The sequence below is a fragment of the Notamacropus eugenii genome, chromosome 1 (assembly GCF_028372415.1).
Source record: "Notamacropus eugenii isolate mMacEug1 chromosome 1, mMacEug1.pri_v2, whole genome shotgun sequence".
NCBI classification, from domain to species: domain Eukaryota; kingdom Metazoa; phylum Chordata; class Mammalia; order Diprotodontia; family Macropodidae; genus Notamacropus; species Notamacropus eugenii.
Genome location: NC_092872.1, coordinates 433,473,654 through 433,499,088, shown reverse-complemented (window position 1 = coordinate 433,499,088; position 25,435 = coordinate 433,473,654). Strand labels below are relative to the sequence as shown.

General features: G+C 41.6%; 1 protein-coding gene across 2 annotated transcripts; it reads left to right on the top strand.

The window, feature by feature from the left end:
- Positions 1-589: 589 nt before the first annotated feature.
- On the top strand, positions 590-25,305 carry LOC140519041 (signal-regulatory protein beta-1-like). Of its 2 annotated transcripts, XM_072631715.1 has the most exons (6): positions 590-798; positions 4,835-5,182; positions 11,552-11,866; positions 18,044-18,364; positions 23,765-23,872; positions 24,237-25,305. In XM_072631715.1, the coding sequence occupies exons 1-6, from the start codon at positions 669-671 to the stop codon at positions 24,329-24,331; spliced, it is 1,317 nt and encodes a 438-aa protein (XP_072487816.1). In that variant the 5' UTR covers positions 590-668; the 3' UTR covers positions 24,332-25,305. The 2 variants fall into 2 exon arrangements, with proteins under 2 accessions (XP_072487816.1, XP_072487817.1); XM_072631716.1 differs by lacking the exon at positions 23,765-23,872.
- The last annotated feature ends 130 nt before the right edge of the window (positions 25,306-25,435 follow it).

Below are 25,435 nucleotides of genomic sequence, written 5' to 3'. Positions count from 1 at the left end.
ATACAAAGATGGAAATAGTGAGACATCTTGTCCTGACAGAGAGTCACAGAAGAAGAGTGTGATAAAGGAAAACAAGAGATTCAGGTAGAACTTTAAGAAAAATTTATGAGAATCACCTTTAGATAAGAAGGAGACAATGGAACAGTGTCCAGCAATATTTCATAGGGAAAGAACCTCCTGAATTTAACCTTAAAAGAAGGAAGCATTTCCAAAGTCAAGGATGAGGAGGAATGTGTGACATGTGCATGTTCACAGAAGTATGAGATGCTTGCGTGAACTTATAAACCAGGGAAAGTCTAGATTTTTTCTGGGATATAGAATGTACAAAGGAGCAATGTGATGTAACGTAGGAAAACCACATTGGAGCCAGACTGTAGATGGGTTAAAATGTCAAGTCAAGGAGTAAATGTCCTCTCTCCAGACAATAGGAAAGCACTGCATGATTTTAAAAATGCAGTGATATATCTGATAACATAAAAAAGGGACTATTATTACCATTCCAAGCAAGACATGATACAAAGAGACTGAAGGAAGTTGAACTGAAATCCCTCCCACTTCCCATTTCTCAGCCAAGAAGAGGTTCCCTTTAACCCCAGCTGTTTACCCAAGGAACAGAGGCAGATGTGGTGGACTCCTATTTCTTCCTGAAGAAGATCGCTGCCTATTCCATGAATCAAGTCAACAAGGAGTCACATCCAGAGAGGAAGCACCAAAGACCCATTGAAATGTCCAGCCTCCTCTACCTACTTGGTTCCTCTCTGCCTTCTCTACTGCTGATTCTGCTCCTTGGCCTCTGTGGTGAGTGGGGCACCCCAGGGCAGAAGAGGGAAGAATGAAAGAAGTTCATGACACATCTGGATAGATCATTATGGAGTGGTAGGGTGGTTGTCTGGGAACGGTGTCACCCCAAGGACCTGCAGGACCAGTCAAGGGCTGAAAAGGACTGGAAAAGATTTGTTCACGTAGTTGACATGTGACTTCTCTTTCTCTACAGTGTTACTCTTTATACCATGGTTTCCTCTCAGGAGCAGAGTGAGATAAAAAGTCCAAGTAGTATTGTCTCCATTTCTCAGGGAAAATGAGACTCAGGAAAGTTGTGTTTATGGGTACATAGATGGGAAATGACATAGTTGTCATTCAAATCTCAGTCTTCTTGATCCAAATCTAGTGATCATTATGATGGGGAGAGATTCCCCCATTGTTCATCCTTCTGGAACTTTCCATAGGTGATTTGGAAACCTTTAAATATTCTGCATCAATACAGGTATAGAGAGGAAGTGTAGTATAGTGCAAGAGTAGAGTGAGTGTCAGACAGCATAAAATTTAGCTCTGCTTCTTCCACTAGCTGCCTTGTTTGTTTCGGTGAATCACTGAACCTCTCTGGACCAAAAATGAGAGCATAGCATTACATAATAATATTATCAGTATTTGGTACCTCTAAAGGGCTATAATTCACAATATTTTGATGCAAAATAACTATGAAATATTACAAATGTGATCATTTCCATTTAACCAGTCAGAAAATGAAGACTCAGAGATGTTAAAGAACTTGCCCAAAGTCATATATATCCCTGAAGTAGTAAAGGTGGAACTTGAACCTGGGCCCTGTGAACTGATTTTTTTGGATCTTTCCAATTCGATTATCTGAGTATTTCTCAGCTATCTATTATATGTACAGTACCGGACTAGGACCCAGGGATGCAAAGATGTAAAACAACTTGGTCCCTCCATGCTAGAAAGTTACCAGTGTGTTGGGGAGGGATTTGAGACAGACAAAATAATAGAACTGAAAGTAGAATGTGACTGGGGCAGAGGGCATCCAGGTCAAGTGCTCTAGGGAAGTAAAAGGAAGGTGTTCCAATTGTGAATGACTCAGCTCAGGCTGAATGACCATCCCTGAGTCCCAGGTCCCCATCTCCCCTCTCTCATAACTTCTAGCATTTCAAAACTTCTCATTCACTAAATGAATGAGATTCTGCCATTCCATTTCATACACCATTTTGGTTTTTCTTTTTCCTTGACTTCTGGGTCCCATGCCTCTTAGCAGGTTCCTAGTAACCATGGTCTCAAAGCTTTCTGTCTTTACTTCTCCTTTGCCTGCTATCTCTTTACCATATAACTCTAGTTAATCAGCCCTAGGCTGAGAGTACCTTGGAATCCTCAAGTTAAGTCATCTCAGTAAACATGTTAGATGCCTGCTATGGTGGATGAAATGCAGAAATGGGGATCAGGAAGACCCAAGTTAAAATGCTGCCATAGTCACTTACTGGCTGTGTGATCCTGGGCAAGTTGGTTAACCTCTCTGTGTCCCAATTTCTGCATCAGCAAAAATAGTACCTACCCCTCAGTGTTGCTGTGAAGATCAAGTGACTTAAGCTACATAAAATGTTTTGCAAATCTTAAAGTGGTATGTAAACATTGGCTATTATTACTGTTGTGGTTATTATTTTTATTAATAATATGTGCAGACACTATGATCTATCCTGGGTTTTAAAAGATGACAACTGATACCGCCCTTACTTGAAAAAAGCTTATATTCTACTAGAAAGGAAGTATCACCCGCCTACATGTATACCTCAGGTGAAATATAGTAGAATAAGCTCCTTGAGAGATAAGGACTATTTCTATTTTAATTTTTCTATCCCCAGCATAGTCAGTGCTCAATAAATGTTAGGTGAATGAATGAATGAATGAATGAATGAATGAATGAATGAATGAAAGGAGAGATTCAAAGAAAGAGATTCAGGAAAATCTGAGGAGAGAGAGATCATTTTTAGGAGAAGGATTTAGGAAGAGTTTATGAAAGACGTGGTAACTGTGTTGACCCATGGAAGAAAAGGAGAACTTTAGCAGGTTGAGGAAAAGAAAAAATACGTTTCAGCCATTGGAACAGTCTGTGATAGAATATACATGGAATGAAGGATGTCAGGAATAGATCAAGAAAGAGATATTACATGGAAAGCATGAAGTCTAATAATATGACCTCAGGGAATAGTAATTGGAAACAGACCATGAACAACTGCATACGGTAGATGGGGGGGCATATTTTATGCTTGAGTAAACAGGGACTCACATAATAGTTTGATCAGAGAAATGTCATAATGTATCCATATTCTCTTCATGACCTACATCATATGACCTTCGGTAAGTTATGGCACTTCTCTAGGCCTCAGTTCCTTCATGTGTAATGGGGAAGGAGAGGATTGACCTAAATGATTGCTACATTTCCTTATAGCTCAAAATTCTATAATAGCCAAGGAGAGAAAACGAGTGTACATTGGGTGTTCATCATTGTGCTCACTCCCAGCCATTTGGACCTTCTCCAGCCTCCCTGAAAGAGAGAGCTCATGACTGAGTGGATAGAGCTCTGGGCCTGGAGTCAGGAAGACTTGAGTTCAAATCCAGCCTCAGATACTGCCTAGCTGTATGACCCTAGGCAAGTCACTTAGCCTCTGAGGTCCTGACAAAATGGATTCACTAGAGAAGAGAATGGCAAACCACTCTAGCATCTTTGCCATGAAAACCCCAAATGGAGCCACAAAGGGTTAGAAAGGATGGAAATGACAGGACAAGGCTTCTATGACTCTCCTCCTAGACATTTGCAGGTAGTGAACATGATACTCCTATGACCAGGGTGGTAAGGTGTGTCGAGTGGACCCAGGGTCCCCTGTAATATCTGGACGAATCATCTCATGCTGGTGGGGGAGAGATATGTCCCCTCAACATTATCCAGCCCCAACACTACTAGAACCTTGTGAGCATGTCAGTAGAAATAAGGACAGTTTATGTTACCAGTCATCAAAAGATGATTTTTCTAAAAAGATGAGAAAATCTTTTGTGGTAAATGTCTTGTGAGTTGTACAGAGAGGTACTAATATACTATTCCAGTGGGATACAAATCAGAGACTTCATAAAATGGATCAAAACTATGAGGCAGCTTGAGATGTATACTGTCTCAGGTACAGGTTTGTTCCAGGATGCTCCAACTAAGGCTGTTTTCAGTCAGTCTACTAAAAATAGTTTCCATTTGAATACGTTAATTCAACCATGAGAAGTAGTTGTTTTAACTACCGGAGCAATATTTCCTAGAATGTGAAAGAGAGGAACAAAATAGGAGAGTGACTTATTGCTGGTCTCTACCTGAAATGAGAGGAATTTTCAAATAATCATAAACACAGGAAGAAGAATAATTAGAACTTCCCATTTGAATACCACTTTTAGAGCTACGTGGATTTATTTCATTTGATCTGCACGTTAAATCTTGAGGTAGTTCCTTGAAGTCTTCTTAACTTCATTTTCCTGAGGAAGAAAGAGAGTGAATCCCAAGTGTTATACCATGATTGGAGTAGACTGGATTTGAAGCCAGGTCTTACTTCATGTCAAGTCCACTGCTTGCTGGTCAGACAAGAGCATCAAGCATGCCTTTATTGTGTGCTGACTGTGTACCTCACAGACAAAGAAAACAAGAGCCCTTCCCCTCAAGGTGCTCCCACTGACATGGAGGAAACAAGACAAACACTGGAAAAGGAAACAAAATATGCCCAACAATACAAAGCCTTTTGACATTAACAGGGAGTGGGATGGGTGCTGGAGGAGGGAAGAGGACAGGCCCCACATGGGAGGTGGTGCTTGACCTGAGCTCACATGTCTTTGCCTGACACCATCTCTAGCTCCAGAATTACAGGCCTTCTCCCTGACTCCCTCTCAGTTCTCCTTCCCAGACCCAGAATCTGGATGTCTCACATATTACCCAAACTAGACACAGACACTCAGGGCAAAATCCTGGGAGGGTCAGGACAGGAGAAACAATGTTAAAACTTATATTTCTTTATAGGATCCCGAGGCCAGGAGGAGCTCCAGGTGCTGCAGCCTAAGGATCCCGTATCTGTGATTGAGGGAGAGACAGCCATCCTGAACTGCACAGTGCCTGGCATTCCACCACCAGGACCAGTGATATGGTTCAAGGGGAAAGGGCCCCAGAGACAAGAAATTTTCAATTTCAAAGGAGGAAGCTACCCCCGGATAAGGAAAGCAGCCCAAAGTAGCAGCAACACAGATTTCTCCATCAGCATCAGTCACCTAGCTCCACAGGACAGTGGCACCTATTACTGTGTGAAGTTCTTAAGAGGGAATCCTGACACAGAGCTTAAATCTGGTGGAGGCACCATGTTGTCTGTGAAGGGTAAGTACAGAGCTCTCTCACTCGTTTACTTGTTCGAGGAATCGCAAGCCCAGGACTCTGCCCAGAGAGGCCTCTCTCTCTCTTTTTTTAGTTGTCTTTTGTTGAGGTTGAGGAAGGAAAGTACTGATGGGATCAGTGGATGCCTTTCTGCTCTGAGTGATAAAAATGTAGTCCCCTTGTAATCCTTACACAGGAGGTTAGCCATAAAACCACAGAAGGGACTTTTCCCAAATGATGCCTACACATAACCAACTCTCACTCACCTTTCCCTGAAGCTCGGTTCATTAACATATAGTTATCATAACAAAGTACCCTACCTTAGAGAGGGACCATGATGCCCCTGGGAAATCACATACACACTGACCCCTTTTGTGTTTCCCATGATCCTGGCTTGCTGCCTTTTTTTAATCAGTCAATTCTAGGCATCCTTGCTCTATGAAGGAATCACTTTCACCCTGTCCAGACTATTGTCTCCCTTAAGGAGAAGAGCTCCCTGGGTGACTCACTCCAAATTCATGCCTTAGCTCAGTCTGGAGATAGTGATAGTCTGAATTCTTTCATGGCAACACCATGACACACAGTCATTACCTTAACAGTAGGATACAGCTACACCAAACCCAGGAATGTATGAAATATCCAGGCCTGGGCCTTAGGCCTCCTTGACTATAATCCAACTTCAAAGGTACTGGCCCCTTTTGGATCCATCCTAGGGACCTTAGCTTTTTCCCCACGGTTTTCACCTTTCACTCTACTTAACTTTCACTGGTCACTAAATCCCAGCCCAAGGCACTGGCCTCCTGGTGTGGGGAACAGTGATGTTTTCTACTCCATAATACTGTTTTTGCTTTGGCAATTCCTCCTCCAAACTCAGGACACTATAATCAGAGAAACAGTCTGAAATCTTGATGGTGGCACAGTTATGAATGGTTTCAGGGTCTAAAGTATGACCATCCATGTGGGAGTCTGGGGAGAAAAAATGAAGGGTAAAAGGAAAGGAAACATAGCTCATAGAAATTTTGAATGTTGATGCACTGATGGGTGATCATATTGAAGGGAACATTAATATGTATATTAAAGTCCCCAAGTATGAAGGTATGGGTTGGGTTGGAGAGAATGGTTGTGACCCTGGTCCTGAATTCCTTCAGAAAGGAGGAAATGATTTTAGAGGTCAGTAGATCACATCAATAGGGTTGTGGACAGTATGATATGAACATTTGACTAGAATCTTCAAAAGAAGACAGACTGCTGAGCCATGATGACAGAGAATAGATCTGAAAGGCAGTGAAGAACAAGCAGGATGCCACCTGCTCCTGGCCTGAGTGTCAGGGAACCTGAAAGAAACAGATCAAACTGTCATGGAGTTTGTCTAGGGCTGTGGTCTTTGCTGGAAAGACAGACTTTCCTGTGTGCTAGATGATGTAGAACATGAGAAAGAGAAGGCCATGGTAAAGGAAAGTTTGCCAGTGATTGAGTGATGGTGAAGGAGCAGCTGCAAGAGGGTGCAGTGGGAACAGAGGGCAGAGGAGAAAAGGTAAAGGCCAGCAGATCCCATGAAGGCCTTCATCTTCCTAATAATGATAGAGAGCAGCGCTTTCAGGCATGTCCAACCTGATGTCCAGTAGAGACCTTAAACTTACTCTGTCCAAAACAGAACTAACTATCTTCCCCTTAAACCCTCCCCCTCCTACCTTCCCTATTGTAGAGGACAGCAGGATCCTCCCATCCCCTCAGGCTCACAACTTAGGAGTCATCTTGGACTCTGCACTGTCTCTCAGTGCCAACCCCCAATCCAAACTGTTGTCCAGTCAGTTCCACCTTTGCAGCATCCTTCTAATATGCCCCTTCTCTCCTCTGACACTGGCACCACCTTACTCCAGGTCCTCATCACCTCACACGTGGATTACTGCAATCACTGCTGCTGAGTCTCTCCCCACACCGAACTATTCTCCATTCAGCCACCAAAGTGATTTTCCCAAAACTCAGATCTAATCATCTCACCTCCTCCTCTTCTCAGAACACTCAACAAACTCCCGTAGCTTTGCATTCACATCAGCAACAAATACAAAATACTGTGTCTGTCATTCAAAGTCATTCATCACCAAGCCCATTCCTACCTCTCCAGTCTTCTTACACCTTTTTCTCCTGCATGTCTTCTTCAATCTGGTGGCACAAGCCTCCAAGCGTTCCACAAAAAAATTACTCCAGATTTCAGTCCTTGGCATTTACTTTAGCTACTTCCCTTGCCTGGAATGCTCTCTCTCCTCCACTCCATCAGTCCTCCCTGGCTACCCTTATGTCCTAACTAATATCTCACATTCTGGAGGAAGCCTCCTCTAAACTCTTTAATTCCAGTGCTTCCCTTCTCTTCTTATTTTACTATTTGTTCTGTATCTGACTTGGTCTCTGTATATTTATTTGCATGTGGTCTTCTCCATTAGTTTATAATATCCCTGAGGGTAGGAACTCTCTTTTGAATCTTTTTGTATCCTCAGCCTGGCATATACTATCTGAGTAATAATTGTGTATTGATTGAATGTAGTTCAAAGTTTTGCAAATCACTTTGCAAAGGTCATCTCAGTTCATCCTCAAAATAAATTCTGAGGTAGGTATCATCACCCCCATTTTACAGACAAGGAAACTGAGGCCAAGAGAGATCAAGAGATTTACCCTAAGGACAATTCAACAAGTTTGAAGTTTTCATTTGTTTTATGTCACTTATTTTTGAAACTGTGCCTCCCTATCTCAGGCTAGAAGTGGAGTGTCCACTCATAGCCATCATCCAGATGCCAAATGATCAACATAAGAGCTAAGACCTATTCTTCTTTTCCAAGCTGGCCCATTTTGACCAACTAGGTGGTCTCCTCTGCTGCTAAGGGCTCACCAAATTTTTACCAGACTCAGTGTGGTTAACAGATCAGCTTTGCACTGCTGTAGTTCAAACCCCCAGAACTCAAGAGATCCACCCTCCTCAGCCTCTCCCAGTCACAGGGATTATAGACATGTGCCACCACACCTGGCAGTTAACAAACATTTATTTTGCACTTTATCAGTACCAAACACAGGCCTAATCCCTAAGGGTACAAATACAAGCAAAAGAAAGACAGGCAGGTCCTCAGGAAATTTACTTGCCAACTGGGGAAATCAACACAGAAAAGGGAAATGAAAAGTGTGTGTCAGGGAAGGTACCCACATGGGTGTCAAAGGTCAAAGAATCAAAGTTAGAGCTGGGAGAGGAATAAGGAATGGCTCACCTGTGGCCTCCCTCCCTTCCTAGGAAAGTTCTAGGACTAATATGATTCTGCTGCTACCACCTGCTGGGACACCATCCCTTTGGACAATGCTGCAGGCTCTCCTTCCCTGAGTTTTCTGGGCTGGCCTTCTGATCCATCTTGATCTAATGGGAATAAGGAATCAATAGAATTTTAGCATATCACAGGGGAGAAGTACCCTTTGAAGACAGATGGTAGTCTATTTGAATAGACTGAACTCTTAGTACACATGCAGAGTGTTAGAGCTACAAGGGACCTTAGAAATCATCTGCTCCACTTCTTGTGGGGTTTTATAAAGAAGGAAACTGAGGCCCAAGCTTGGAAAAATGGCTTACCCAAGGGATCATAGACAGTGAGTAGCACATCTGGGCAGATTCTTCTGGTATCCTGAGCATAGGTCTAGAATTCAGTTTCTCCTCCCCTAGTGATGAATGACAAAGGGCTGGATAAACAGAAAAGAATCCAGGCAGTAGGATGATCTGTAGTCCTTCTTGACCTTCCTGCTCTCACCACTCACTTCTTCCAATATAAAATCAAATCTCCCACCAAGCCACATCAGCTCATTGTCCTCCTCTTATCAGTAGAAGAGCTCAAGTATCAGTCACAATTTCTGATTTTTCCTTCTGTCTTCTCTTTGTCATAAACAGAACTTGAACCCAGGACTTCTTGACGGAGGCCAATTCTGTCTACTACATCATACAGTTTGCAAAGTTCCCTTGTTTCTCCACTGCCAAATCCTACAAGTGTTCCAAGTGTAAAACCTCTGATCACCCCAGCCTAGTCAAAGCTAGAGACCACAGAATCTAAATTCTTTAGTTTATATGGGAGAAAATTGAGACCCAGAGAGGGAATGTGACTTGTCCAAAGTCACACAGCATGTCTCAGGAGGAGAACCAGAACTTGACGTTAGCTAAGCCCATAATAGTTAGACTACTAGACTTGAAGTCAAGAAGTCCTGAGTATAAATCCTGCCTCAGACAAGTCACAACCTCTCAGCCTCACCATGCTTTATCTGAAAAATGGGCATAATAATAGCACCTGCTTCAATGGCTTCTTGTAGGGATCAGTGAGATAATATATGTAAACCACTTTGCAAACCTTAAAGAATTATAAGAATGCTATTGTTATCTTTACTCTTACTCAGATTTCCAACCCAGGACTCTTTTGATTGCACCATTTAGCTTCACTCTTAGTTTTGTCAGGCCTCCCTTTGAGATCTAAAGGGTAAGAACTCAAAAAACCTCAGAGTAAAGAGAGTAGTAAAGAACCTTAGTAGATATCTAGTATAAATTTAGTTCAGAATCTATTCTAACCTGTCTTCCTATACAACAGACCACACAGTTTTTCCTCGAACACTTCAACTGAAGAAGAACCTCAGGAGCCTGTCCTTTGCACCTTGGACAGCTCTACTCACTGGAAAGCTTTTTCTTAAGCAGAGCTCAAACCTGCCCCTGCAATTACTCGTATTTCTGTCCTGGGGAGAAGCAGTTTAAGTCTACTCCTTCTTCAGTATGACAGTTATTTGAGGATTGAAAAACAGATATTCTATACCATCCCACCCAAACCCCACCACCAAATCTTCTCTTCTTCAGACTAATCATTCCGAGCTCCTTCACATGTTTTACAGACTAAGCATCCTAATGGACACCCTTTTCTGGAGACTTTCTACCTTATCCTTTCCTATCATGTAGCGCCAGGAACTGAATGTAGTAAACTAGATGCGATATGGCCAATGAAGCAAAAAAATAGACCCACTACCTCCTACTTCTAGATGTGACATATCCTTCTAACTTGTAGACATCTTTGCAGACATCTGATTGTCATCTACTGAATTTCCTGTCCCTCCCAGCTTTGTGTCAGTGCCTCAGCTGATGAGCATGTCGCCTAAAACATCTATTGATCACAATGTTAGACAGTTCCAGACTCAGTAACTTGCCTAGATTCTCACTGATTGAGTCACATTAGGAATTAATTTAAGATTCTCTGTCAATCAGTCAATCAACAAACATTCATTAAGTGCCTACTATGTGCCAGGCACAGTAAGAAATGCTAGAGATACATAATAAAAAACATAAAAGTAAATACTTACACTCAAGGACAATGAATTTTGTACTTGACTCTAGAGCTTATAAGAAGCCATTAAAGTCCATTAAGGAGGGCAATGATATAGTCAGACCTACCCTGAAGGAAAATCAATCTGGTTGTTGAAAAAATTAGTGTTTGGAATAGGGAGAAAATTGAAACAGACAGAAAGCAGCAGGTTATTGCAATAGACAAGGTGTGAGTTCACGAGGTTCTGCACTAGACTGGTGGAAGTATGAAAGGAGTGCAGGACACACATTCACCAAATCACTTCTCCTGACCTTTTATTCCTTATACATCTTTTTTTCATGGTGTGCTGCATACATGGAAATGTTCTTTTTTGTCTTCAAGTGCAAGATTCATATACATATATGTGTGTGTGTTTATGTGTATTTCTGTCCCATAACTTGGAAACCCATGCTCTGAATTTAGATGGACTGATTTATCCTTCAAGCATTATCCCAAAACCATTCTTTGATTCAACCCAGAATTTCCCCAAGGGAACCTAAGAATTTGGTTCATTTTGCCTCCACTCAGGCTTCCCTTGGGATTATCAGCATATGGACTCTTTCTGGTCTCTGAACAAGTGGATAAAGGACTCATCAGTTCCAATAAAGCACCCATCAAGCATGGTGCATATTAGATTCAAGACAGACACTCATAAAAGCTAACATTTTTCTATTGCTTACCATATGGCAGGAACGTGGCTAAGAATATTAGAGATATATTCTCTTGTGTCTCACGCAACAAACTTGGGAGGCAGCTGCTGTTACTACCTGCATTTTGCAGGTGAAGAAACTAAGAATTAAAGTAACTCATCCAGGGTCACACAGCCAGTAATTATCTGATGCTGGTTGAATTCAGGTCTCCCTGACTCCAGGTTTGGGCTCTCTCCACTGCAAAACCTAGCTGATGCCATAGAGATCTTTGAGACTGACAGAAATGGTTTGCATCAATTATTTCATTTGATGGGATGACACAGAGGCATTTATTCTATTCAATTGTCTGTTTTTTCCAGGCAAGCCTTCTATTCCTTTGGTGTCCGGCCCCCAGGAGAGAGCAAGCATCAACCAGATGGTGAATATCTTCTGTACTTCGACTGGCTTCTCCCCCAAAGACATCACCCTGCAATGGTTTAAAAATGGAGCTGAGCTCCCTGCTCTCTGGACCCGTGTTTTCCCCGAGGGAGAAAGTGTTTCCTACAATGTCACCAGCACTGTACAGGTGCTGCTCACAGCCAGTGACATTCACTCTGAGGTCATCTGTAAAGTTCATCACCACACATTACAGACTCCTCTGCTTGGCAAAAAGAAGTTGTCAGACATCATTCGAGGTGAGTGAGCCATGGCCCAGCACTTCCCTATCTCCTCTGCCAATTTGGCCTATTTTTCCCCAGCTTTCTCTGAGGTGAGGAATACCTTAGAACCTTCACCCTGGTCTAGGAAACAACAAGCATGTACTATATGCCTGACGTATGCCAGGCAGTGGTCCAAGTGTTTTACAAATATTAACTCATTTGATCCTCACAAAGCCCTGGAACATGGTGGAATAATAACCACCATTTTACAGCTGAGGAAACTGAGGCAGAACTTAAGAAACTTGCCTAGGGTCATAGAACTAGTGACTGAGACCAGATTTGAACTCAGGGCTTCCTGACTCCAAGACCAACAAATGATTTGCTAAGCCACCCAACTGTCAATGAAGTCCAAACAGAATCTTTTGAAGTTCCTCTGGGAGCTCCCTCAAATCCAGAAGTTCAGGCAACATTATAGTCATGTCTTGTTCTCCCAGCATTCCTGAGCTTCTTTCCCAGACTCAACCTGTAAATGCTAAGAATAAGAACTGCCAGTTTCCCTGAGCCTAACAGCGTTGTTTCACAACTGGCCCATGAAGGCTAGAGTGTGAATGATCATTCCTCTTCTACAGATAAAGAAGCTGGGGCTCAAAGAGATGGGTTTATCTGCAGGTCCCACAGCTATTACGTCACACAAATATATTGAAAATGACTATGAACCCAGGTCTTCTGACTAAGGTCAGGGAACTTATGACTCAACTCCCTGAAATATCTGGTGTTGAAGTCCCTGGATTAACAGTGTCTCTTCTCTGAGACTGTTGGGGAGCAAGGAGAAGGAAGAGGAGGAGAAAGAAGAAAACGAGAAGTAATAGGAGGAAAGAAGTGAATTCATTTTGAAATATGAAATGGAGGTAGGTACCTACTTCTTTGGGTACTTGCTGGGAAAAATCACTATGATAGCAGGAAACAGAATGGCAAACACTATAAAAAACCACAAAGGATATAGGGGAAAAAACTGCAGAAAATAGAGAGACAAACAACAAAAGTGATACAGAGGCAGATGGTGTGGGAGCAGGGGATGGGATAATGAAGACAGTGAGGTAGGCAGCATTGGAGAAGAGGATAGAGACGGGGAGAGACATAGATCATCACTCAAGTAACCAGGGATTAGAGCTGGGAACACTAAGCATCATGGACCTCAAGGAGATGGAAGAGTCATTGAGAAACTGGTATTTGAGCGATCATTTTAATAGAATTTTTGAGGAGTAGATTAACTTATCTGTGCTACCTGGTGGTTAATTGGTGGGCATACCCAAACATATCAAAGTTGTCAGTAAAGTTTTAAGTTAAGTTGCTCCCATTATCTCAAAATTATTAGCACTTCTTGATGTTCTGCTGGCCTTAATGTAGAGAGGTCTGGAACTTGCCTGGTATTTACATGTCATAGGACCCAAAGACCCAACAGCAGCACCTAGATGGTTTCTCTGATTCAGCTGACTCAGGATGTGAGTTTTGGTTAAAGTATGATACAATTTATAAATTATGCTTCTTTGATCTTGGGGATGATTTGTACATAACTTCCAAGCTTCCCCATTGCAATCTAATTTCCTACTATTGCCCCTTTATACTGGCTCCTTATAAACTTCCTATGTATAATGATTAGAAAGGAGAAGATGATGACAGGGGAAACAAAACAAAATATAATTGTCAAAAATAACCTCAAAGGTTTTTCCCAGGAATCCTGACCATGTGCCAGGAAAAATCCAGGAGAAAAGATTAGTGAAAACCTTCATAGTCTCTGGCAAGATATTCTTAACATCTGTGATGATGGTATCAATAGTCTAGATTTCATTTATTATAGGGTGTGTGATGAAGGCTATTTTTCCTGAGGCATCAAACCACACTCAACAGGGGGAGTTTGCAAATCACAAACTCCTCCCTGACTGGCTAAGGCCAGCTGGTGGTCCATCACCATATTTCCCAAAGTGTGCTGTCCTTCAACCAATTTGTCAAGTCCCCTGACAAATGTCCTCAGTTGTAGTCACTCTGTAATAGCCATCAGCTTACAAGCACAGTAAGGGCTCTCAGGCCTATCAGAACATGTCCCATTGAACACAAGTCATGGTGCAAGATGGCATGAGGTCTGGTGGTTGTCATTAGGCATTCCTAGACATGATGATGTTTACATCTACAGTGACTAAGATGGATGTCAAATAAAACAAAAAAGGTATTGGATTGTGGGTGCAGAAAAGACACTAGGAAACTGGTGGTGCCCACACTTACCATGTTCTTTCTGGCACTGCCAATCAGGTTTGGTTTATCCAGATGACCACTGTGCTATTAAAGTCAGCTGACTCAGCCCATGTTTGACTATTGGCAGCAAAAATTTTCATGTGGAGAAACCCTGTCGGGTGGATTGTGAGGTATTTGCGACACCCAATGTTATTTTCAGAAATGTGACTGAGAATGAACTGAATCTACATTAGTTGAATCCTATATTGTCTGGTGCAATCTCAGGAAATGTAGTTCTCTCCTTTTCTCTTTTTCCCATGAGGGGGAAGTTCCATCAGCTCAAATGAATATGACTTTTCTGAGAGTTAAAGGAAATATATGAAGGGGGACATGTCAGGGAAAGTGTTTGCTTCCCTTCCTCATACTGCCATGCTAGTTACTGCCAGGGGCACCCAGATTCTCCCAGGCAGCAGCAGGGGGAGACTTGCCTAAAGCTGATTCTGTGCTGGAGACCTTTGACTGACTGAGCTCTGGGATGTGTGACAGAGGGCACTACCTAAGGGCTCAGGTGGCTGGTGCAAGAACCTTCCCATTGGTGGTAGTTCCTGGTGGTAGGGTTCAGGGAATTCAGGTTATGGGGCTTGATCACCCTACGTCACCAGAGCTGCAGGTGCTGAGGTTGGAAAGTTGCTGGAGCAGGGTGTGTTGGCCCGCACTGCAGCTGCTACCACCCCCCAATGCCAGTTTGGGCAGACTGGAATTCAAGTTTCCCTGGAATTTTCCAGCATTCTCTTTTCTTAATCTGATTTGAGGTGAGAGGGGTTAAAAGAGGGACATGGGATGTGACACTGACATTCTGCATTTTACAAAGACACAGGTATGACAGATTCAAACTGACAAGAAAAAAGTCCAAATGGATATGGGTATAAAGGGTGATAACTATAAACAAATTAGGAGACAAAGAATAGTATATTTGTGAGATTTATGGAGAATGGAGAAATTTATGACCAAACTAGAGATAGAGAACATTATGAAGTATGAAATGGATAATTTTGATTACATGAAACTGAAAAGGTTTTGCACAAACAAAGCCAACACAAATAAGATTAGGAAGGAAGCAAAAAACTAGGAAAGAATTTTTGCAGCTGGTGTCTGTGATAAAGACTTCATTTCTAAAGTATATTTCTAAAGAACTGAGTCAAATTTACAAGAACACATGTCATTCTCCAACTGATAAACAGTCAAAGGATGTGAACAGGTAATTTTCAGAGGAAGAAATTAAACTATCTATAGTCATATGAAAAAATGATCTAAATCACTATAGATTAGGGAGATGCAAATCAAAACAGTTCTGAGGTACCACATCACACCTATCAGATTCTCTAACATGATAAAACAGGAAGATGATAAATGTTGGAGAAAATGTGGGATAGTTGGACCACTAATTCATTGTTGGTGGAGATGTAAGCTGATCCAACCATTCTGGAGAGCAATTTTGAACTATGCCCAAAGGGCTACAAAAATGTGCATACCCGTTGACCCAGCAATATCTCTTCTAGGACTGTATCCCAAAGAGATCATAAAAATGGGAAAAGATCCCACATATACAAAAATATTTATAGCAGCTCTTTTTGTGGTGGCCAAGAATTGGAAATCAAGGGGACGGCATTAGTTGAGGAATGGCTGAACAAGTTTTGGTACATGAATGTAATGGAATACTATTGTATCATAAGAAATGATGAACAATTGGACTTAGAAAAACCTGGAAAGGTGTATATGAATCGATATTGAGTGAAATGAGCAGAACCAGCAGAACATTATACACAGTAACAGTCACAGTGTTTGAGGACTGTTTCTGATAGAATTAGCCCTTCACAGCAAAGCAAGGACCTAAAACATTCCCAAAGGACTTGAGGCAAAATGCCATCCATATCCAGGGAAAGAACATTAGTATCAGAACACAGATTACAAAGAATGAGGCAGACTATTTTGTCTTGTGTTATGTTTTGTTTTGTTTTTTCTCATGGTTTCTCCCATTCATTTTAATTCTTCTATGCAACATGACTAATGTGAAATGTGGTTAATAAGGATGTAGGTATAAGATTGCATGATGTCTTGGGGACAGAGGGGGGAGGGAGGGGGAGAAAATTTAAGACTTATGGAAGTGATTGTTGAAAACTGAAAAGAAATAAATTAATTTTTAAAAAGTCAGATAGAAATGGAAAAAAAACAAGAGTGTGTAGTGAAAAGTCAGCCATACAATTAGAAGAGAAGAGTTTAAACCACAAGGCAGGCAGAGAAAAAGTTGTACCCCACCACCAATCAGTAAAAATGCTGATTTTCAACCAGTTCCAGATGCACACAACCAAATGTGCAAGCCATCCTTACCCAAATAAAATTTGATAACTGCATCAAATAAAAACAAAACAAAATGAAATAAAAAATCATAAGCATGCAAAAAGTTTGCCAATCAGTGTGCAAAATGGGCCTGAGAAGAAGAAACTTATGCAAGAAAAAGCAGCTTAGGACATTATTCCTCACAATGAAAAACCAAGCTCAATCAAGGGTGGGGCAGATGATTTTAGTAGGAAAGGTCAGTGGACTCTACAGACCAGGGGACTAAGAGTTCAGAAAAATAAATCTCCACTGGCACCTAGTACACCCCTACTTGTACCAGAAAATCCATTTGACCCCATTCCATATCAGATGCCACTTCTGACACCAGTTAATGTCAACTGGACCAGAACTGGCCTCCAACCAGTGGATGAGTAGAGTCTAGCAAACAGAACAGGCTAGAGACAGGAGAGTCAGGACACAAAAAGAAGTTTAATTAAGTTCAGAGTCAGGAAAATGATGTATGCATATGTAAGCCCTCTTCCTAAGAAGGAGGGCTCAAGGGGGCCACTTAAGTAAATGAAAGGAGTAGGCTACAACAAAACCATTCTTAGATCTTGAGACAGTTCTCAAGGATGGCATTTCTTGGGACTAGAGAGGTGTTCTTGGGTTCCATGGGAAGTCAAGGTCTCAAGTTTTCAGGGTCATGACTACCATGCCAGGTGTAGAACCAGAGATTTGTAACAAGAACAGTAGTACAGTACCTGTCAGTGACAAGGAACAGGGACTATGAACATAGTATGAATGGCCCTGGTAATTAGGGAAGCTAAATCCATCAATGAACACCTCGTAATGCTGAAAACAGTACATTTTGCCAGACGATGATATCATCCTGAATACAAAGGATTATTGTTATGCCAGCTTCAGGACACAGCCTGCTTGTTGAGCCTTAACTGGGAAACAGGGTTTCCTGAAAATATTTTTGCAATGGGAAACTCTCGAACTCAGAGTTTAAGATATTTGCTTGGGGCATTGAGAGGTTAAGTGACTTCCTCCAGGATCAGGATTAATTCATAGCCAGTATATGTAAAAGACAGAGCTTGAATTCAATTCTTTCTGACTATGTCCACTACACCTCATCGTCCCTCCTCCAGTCTAAGAAAAGGACCCTTCTCCCACAACCTCCTATGTGAGATCTAAGATCCAGGGCACAAAGAGGCAATTAAGAGAGAATAGGGTTCAGGCTCAGTGGTTTGTAGTCAACTACAAGTCAAAAATGTTGGTTAAACACCTCCACTATGTTAGTCAATTATAGTTACAGATTTCCTCTACCCCTAACAAACACTACCACCAACAAAACTAAGTGCACCACTGTATGCAAGGCACTCAACTTCAATGCAGGGGCCACCACACAGAAATAAAATGGTTCCTGTCTGCAAAGATCTTTCAGAGGAGCAAAATTAGCCACTGTCACTTATATTAGGAATTTTTCCAAATGAAGGGACCTATGAACACCTGCTCTCAAGAAGAAGTCATTATTGTGACTTCTGTGAAGATATTGCTTCCTATTCCCTCCCTTCTGCCACTATCATCAGTGAGAGAATTGGATCATGGTTGTTGCTATGCTAATTTTTCCTTACATTCTTCTAGTTCCACCAGAAATTGGTGTTTCCAGTCTGTCATTCCCCTCAGGCTGGATGGCAGCCACCTGCTATGTGATGAAGTTCTACCCCAACCACTTAAATGTCACCTGGCTGGTGAATGGCATCATTGTCGGAGAAAAGAAGCCAACTGCACCCACTGAGAATAAGGATGGTACCTATAGCCTTGATTGCTCCCTCATGGTCCCCAAGTCTGTGCACAAAGAAGATACTGTTTTCACCTGTCAGGTGTCCCATGATTCCCAGCCTCCTTGCAATGAGACACTGAGAGCTTCATCTTCTCCCATGCATGGGGCTCAAACAGACTCAGGTGAGTTTATCTCTGGTCCCAATCACAAATTTGAACTTCTATTTGCCTCTTGTACAGAGATGGTTCAGAGGTCAGCTTTCATTTAAACAAAGAGCAGCTCACCTGACTGGACATGATAATGGCCATAATCCTCCTCCACAAATGAGGATGGAGCTTTTTATTATATGAGGGTCTTATATACACAGAATTTCTTGTGCTCCTTACCTCATCGCTGGGATTTTTAAGTTAGGCAGGTATTATGAGCCCATCTTACTTAAAAAAGTAAAATGACTCCCTCATGTTCATACAACTGGTCAATAGAAAAGCCCAAGTTAGATTCCAGTCTTGCATGCTTTTTTAAAGACTGCTTCATGCCATGTTAGCAAGCTACAAGTGCAGGGGCCAGTCAAGGCCAGAACCCCACTACTGATAGGCAGCAGAGCTTCAACCTGCTCTTCCTGACCTGGAACAGTCACCTCTCCTTAGGTAGCCTGGCTGTCCCCTACTCTTGGGGTTCACAGCCTTGATGCAAAATGTTTTTTGGATCCCCAATTGTATTAGCCCAGTTAACCCCTTGGAGCTCAGAACTTCCAATTTCCAGGGATCTGCTACCTTCAGCCTCTCAGGTAACTGGAATAACAGATATGTGCCACCAGGTCTGGCTCTCCTTTGACTTCTACTCTAAGGCTTTTCCACTTACTTCACAGTGTTTCTTAGGAAAGATCCAGAATTTCACTGGGTCATTGACAAAGGCCACAATAATTCTTTCCTCCACAATTTTGATACTGCTTACATCATAGAAACTAAAACCAACATTGAAATAGTCTCAACATTATCACATCTTATGATGAAGAGAATTTATAAGGGTAGTTCTCATTGTTGGTGGTGGTCAGTCATTTCAATGTCTGACTTCTTGTGAACCTATTTCAAATTTTCTTGATAAAGATACCCAGAGCGCTTTGCATTTCTTTCTACACTTCTTTTTTAGATGAGGAACTGAGACAACCGGGATTAATTGAATTGCTCAGGGTCACACAGCTAATGAGTGTCTGGAATCAGATTTGAACTCAGGGAAATGAGTCTTCCTGACTCCAAGTTCCACATTCCCTCCACTGCACTATCCTGATTGCCCTACACTTACCCCAGGAATCACTTCCACAGAACTAATATTTTTAGAACCTTAGGTTACAGCCGTCTACTGTGTGTCTTGTCCCCTTAAAAATGACTCATTCAACATGATGTCTACTAGTCAAAAGATCTTACAACACCTAATGGCATGGGAATAGATGAAGAGACCAAAAAAACTTCTTTAAGCCCCAAGAGACATTAGAACACAGACTATAAGAACTGGAAGGGAATGTGGGGATCATTGTCAGACCTTATCACTTTACAAATAGGGAAACTGAGGCCAAGGGGGAAAAGATTTGCTTAGGATCACTGAAGAAATAGGTGAGAGGGAGAGACTTAGTGAGAGGGAGAGACTTAGTATCCTGTTTTTTATTCCCAGTGGGACAGTAGGGTTTAATCATTGAGCAGTAGACAATAATTCATGTGACCTAGGACCTCCAGTATCATGTTAGGCATGTGAAGAGGCATTGTTCCAAGAAAATGACATCTTCTCATTAGTGACATGGACCAGTAGTAGTCACTCAGTCACACACATTGAGGGAAACCTCACCACTTGTTAACATGTCTGTGTAAAAGTTACAAAGACCCCTCACTTCTCAGGTCAAGTCACAGTCCCTACAGTCTAAATAATCCTGGTATAATATCTGACTTCTCATATTTGCCTCTACTATGCAGTCTTGGAGAATTCACCTCCTTGTCTTTCCTGATTCAACATCTCATTCATTCTCTCACATTATGGTGCTTCTCCCATCTTGTGAATGTCTACTCAATTTTCATAGACTAGACTCCATTGAATTCTAACTGAGATACCTCATTCACAGTGGAGAAAAACAAGAAAGGAGCCAAGGGTGAATTCTAAGGTGTCAAGTGTTTAGACACGAATGCAGAGAGTTTATTCAGCAGGGAGGCTTAACTCAAGGTTCTAATGCAAGGGGTGAAATATAACTCCATAGGTATCACAAAGATCTGATGGTTAAAACCTGAAGTATGTTCCAGCTTGAAGTTTGTTGGACCAGCTTGTGAGAGACAATTGTTAAATATTAAGGGTGAGCACTTACACCTGGGAATTCAACAAACACTATAAATTAGGGCTTAATTTCTTGCTTTGTCCATTGTCTGGACTTTAAAAACAATAGAGAAAATGTTAATGAACAGCCTTAACAGAGTGTTCTTCATATAGTTTGTTGGTTTGTTTTTTCCTTCCCAGAGAGCTTGTAGTTAAACATTTACCCATACACCGCTGTAATTACATAGTAAAATACATCACAGGAAAAGGTTCTCAGTATTTACATGCTATTGAAAGTGAATAAGACTGGAATAAGGAGTGACTTAGAACTATTATTTATTAAGAGGTATATATGCTTGTGGAAATCTAAGACCTATGAAACAAGAAGAGTATGGTAGAAAGTAGTTGGATTAAAAAAACATGTGAACTAGAGAAGTTATTTTCTTATCTGTGAACACTACAGATCATATGTATAGAAGGAGGAAATAGCTGAGTACTTCAGGAAACATTGCAATCCTGACACAGAAACATGATTCAGCAGTGATCAGGGACTTCAATTATCCACAGAAGTGCTAAAGCTCTCCCTCTGGAAAGGACACAGCTGTTTATAATAGTATGAGTTGCCAAAAATAATTTCATCCCTCTAAAACTGAGAAACTGAGAACAGGATACTTTATTGTACATGAGATTGTCCCCCTTGGGATGAAATTTTTGGCTAGAGATGGGAAAATTCTGGGGAAAAGATTATTTGCTTATACAAATGATGTGATGGAGAAAGAAAAATAGTCATAATCTGATATCATAAAAGATTTTTAAGAGAGTCAACTTCAAAGAATGAACAAGGATAGCTCTGATTCCATGGATTCAAATTCTATAGGGGAATTGAACTATGGAGGGTTGATGAACAATCAGGAATGACGTTCTGAAGTCACAAAGGGAAATAATTCCAAAGAAAGAAGACATATGAGTGATTTAAAGATCCTGTTATGGAAAAATGTGGCAGCAAGCAGGGTGGGATATGTTTGTTTGGAGTTGTTTTCCAGGCTCAGGTTACACTGTGAACACCTGAGGGTTCAGTCCCCTTTCAGCCCTAATGGTTCAGTCATGTGGGTTTCATGCCTGCTGACTCTGAGTCCATCAGGAGCCATGTCTTTGTTATATATACTGGGAGGTTAGTATTTTACTTTAGGGATTTGCTTATGAGAAGGATCTTGTGATTACCTGGTCAAGACTCTGAGTGGCCATATCTTCAGACCCCACTAACTGCTTAGATGTAAAGGTTCTCTCGATACAGGGATGTATGTAAAGTGTAGAGCAATATTGCTTGGATTCAGGCAATAAAGCTCTGTCTGTTAGTTTTTATATCTCTATATTTTTTCCTCTTTGTTGGATAGGAAGCTTGGTAACTTTGGAAATTTAAAATTAAAAAGATCTGTCTGGAAGCATTTGGTTGAACTAATTAAAGTAATTGTTAACTGCTCAAAAGTTGCTTTTCCTTTTCAGAATGCAGATCTAAGAACCTGTGATAACACCACACCCTTCCACCCCCACCCCCCCCGCCCCACTAAGTGTATGACTGGGTGCTTACTTGTACAAAAAGCAAAGAACCCACCTACTAACTTAGATTTTTGAAATGCAGGTATAAAAGATGAAAATAAGGCCAAGTAGCAGAGAATAAATGGGAAATTATGGCATTATCCTTTACAACAAATAATGCTGGGAATGTAAAACCTCAAAAGGAATTGAGGTTGTTAAGAAAAGTTAAGGACAATGGAAGTGAAGATTTGGTTTTTATCTATATTGGGAAAGAAGAGGATCAAAGATACTGGGAATCCTTACCTTGCAAAGATGGGACAATGATGATGGATAAAAGAGAAAGCAGTAAAATGATCTCATTCTCATTTTGCTCCTGGTCTCTCTGCCAAGGACAGTGACCTCTTCAATACCAAGAACAGACCAAGAATGGCTAACAAGAAAGTAATAGTCCAGATAAGTAAAAACAGAGAGCACCTAGCTTCCCTATTCCCTTATTCCACAATGTGGTTCTCTCCACATACACTCTGAATACACATGCTCTTTCCCTCTGTGCCTATCCATACGTATTCTCTCAAAGAGGGTTCTGAGAGATGCCACAGACATATCAGTGAGAAGGGACTTCCTTACTAAACAATAAGAGGAGGTATACTAAAACTTGTTGATTTACTGTAACTTTCCAGAATGAAGAGATTATTTTACAATCTCTCATGAGATAAAAATTTTTGGATCCTAGCTCAAAATTGGTCAGGCTTCTCATCCACTGAGGAGGGATGAAATGACTGGAGAAAACCTGTCACAGCCAAAGCTCTGAGAACTGAGACTCTGATGAAAGGAAAAAGTCAAGAACTTATAGGGTTTTTTCCCCATTTTTACATGACCAGTTATCAGGTTTGAGGAATACTACCCTCTCTTTGTAAAGTCTTTAAGTTAAGAGATGGCAGAAGGCAAAATTTCTTTTACAGGAAAGAATTACGATGTCAGCTCAGGACTTTATCTGATGGCAGAACATGGAAGCAAAACCAAACTGCTCTGCAGTTTCTGCCTTAGGTCAGACACTAGAAAAAAATCTGGGGAACACCAAGTAGTGAATAGAACCCACAGGAAACAGAAGATCTTAGAAACCATGGACTGGATTAGAAATACTTAGCCTCATGGGGGACAGTTGTTACCCTGAAATGGACGGACCAGGAAAAAGCACAGGCAGGAGTCAATTGGGAATTTTGTGAGCGTCTTTATTAGCTGGGCTGGAAGCTGTCTCATGGAAAAACCCAGAGGAGGCAGCCCCGAACTAAGGTGTGTGTGCCTTTTAAGCATCTCGGCACTTCCCGGTACAGCCTTACGGTTTTAACAGCAAACATATCTCACAGAACAGTTTTTACAGGGGCCCAAGTTGCTGCTAGGCAAGGGAGCACAATAAAAAGTGGCTTCCTAGGCAAGGGGGCACAACAAAAAGTGGCTACTAGGCAAGGGGGCACAACAGAAAGTGGCTGCCTAGGCAAGGGGAGACAACAGAAAGTGACTGTCTAGGCAAAGGGGGGTGGCTGCTAGGCAAGGGGGGCACAAGAGTAAGTGGCTGCGCCCAACCCTGCCTAGAAACTCAACAGACACTTCTCAACCCAGGGGCTCCGGGAGGGAGGGGGAGGCAGGGAATAACGTCCACTTCAACCCAAGTCTTTCTACTATTAAATGGCTCACATATTCCCTCTGCCAAGCTCTCAGCTGTCCATTCCCTTTGTCCCTTTCACTTCTAGGCTTAGCTGTTTCTGCACAACTCTTTCTGATTTTTCTCCTGGGATTCAAAGTTCTTCTGCTGCTCAATGTCTCCATATTCTTTGTCCACAGAAAGTGGAAGAGAATGGGTGAGATGATGTTTCTGATTAGTGGGGAGCAGGGTCAAGGTTCAAAGAAGATGGTCCTGGGTTCCAGTCACCTTTGGGCTGAAAGGGCAGTACACCTGATGTCTTCACCACGCTTGAGCTATTTTGGTACTGAGGAATAAAGAGATGGGAAAGCACTAGAACGTAATCTATCCATAACATCCTGCATTACTGAACAGTGTCTTAGGATCCTCACCTTGAGTCCTAATTTTTCAGCAGAGAAATTCTAGTGGAAAGTTTGGGGATGGAGAGAATGGTGAAAATCAGTCAGATAGTTGGGGCATGGAAGGTGAAGATCACTAGAGTTGGGTCCTGTCTAATCTCTGCTTTCTATTTTCTCCCATAGCCTCAGGGACCAACGTCTCCTTCAAGAGCTCCTCTGCTCCAGCTCCTCAGTCACAAGTTCCTCCTGCTTCCAGCCAGGCTCCTGGCCTAGGATAAAAAAGAGTCTCCACACTCATGCTACTGGTCCATAACAGCTGGTCCCAAACCAATTCCCTTCAGTTCCTCTGAACCTAGCTGCCTGGGCTAGAGGGCAAGGGTATGGCAGATACCAGGCTGAGCTTGGCTGCTTGGAATAAAAGAAAATGAAATGCCACTATTGAATGAAACAATCATAAAGTATCATAAAGTTCCTCCTCCTCATCATCACTTCCTCATCTTAAATGAGCCTGAGAGGGAAATGACAAACCACTCCAGCATCTTTCCCAAGAAAAACCCAAATGTGGTCATTTGGAGTTGGACATGATGTAAACTACTGAACAGAATATTATATTTATGATTAGCTGTTGTTATTACTGTTTTTATCATAATGATTATTATGCTCCTGATCAACTGTTTGGAGAGACACATTTTTAAAAATTTATTTATTTTGTAGTTTTCAACATTCACTTCCACAAGATTTTGAGTTCCAAATTTTCTCCCCATCTTCCTCCTCCTCCCACCCCAAGACAGCATGCATTCTGATTACCGCTTCCCCCAATCTGCCCTCCTTTCTGTCATACCTCTCCCTTCTCTTATCTCCTTCCCCTCTATTTTCTTGTAGTGCAAGTTACATTTCCACACTCCATGAGAGACACATTTTATACTTCAGTACCTATGTCTGTTCTCAGCTCTCTGTCATTCCTCCAATTCTATGAACTGCTTAATTTACTCAATTTCCTAAGGCCTAGGCCAAAGGGAAGTTTATTTACGAAAATAAATTGATCCAATCAAATCATATCAAGACCCAAATACTCAATGGAAATGTCATTTAAATTGAAAAACATTAGAAACATAAGTTTCTAAAGAAATGCCTCATTTTGGAACTTGCTGAGTTTTCAAGGTTTATTTCTAGTTGTGCCATCAACTGAATCATAGCCTAATACTTATTGTTAATTCTGTTTCTTGCTGAACAATAAATCATTAGACATTTATTGAGTCCCTACTTTATTCCAGTCATTAATCTAAAGACTGGGGGCACAAGGATAGAAAAATAAAACCACTTCTACTTTCACAGGGTCTGTTGTTCAGTAAGATGTACCATTCCCATGCCATATTCCAGTT

Coding starts and splice junctions, on each gene's coding strand:
- LOC140519041 (XM_072631715.1), top strand. CDS start 669: ATGAATCAAGTCAACAAGGAGTCACATCCAGAGAGGAAGCACCAAAGA. Junction 799..4,834: donor TCTGCTCCTTGGCCTCTGTG/GTGAGTGGGGCA, acceptor ATTTCTTTATAG/GATCCCGAGGCCAGGAGGAG. Junction 23,873..24,236: donor CAGAAAGTGGAAGAGAATGG/GTGAGATGATGT, acceptor TTTCTCCCATAG/CCTCAGGGACCAACGTCTCC.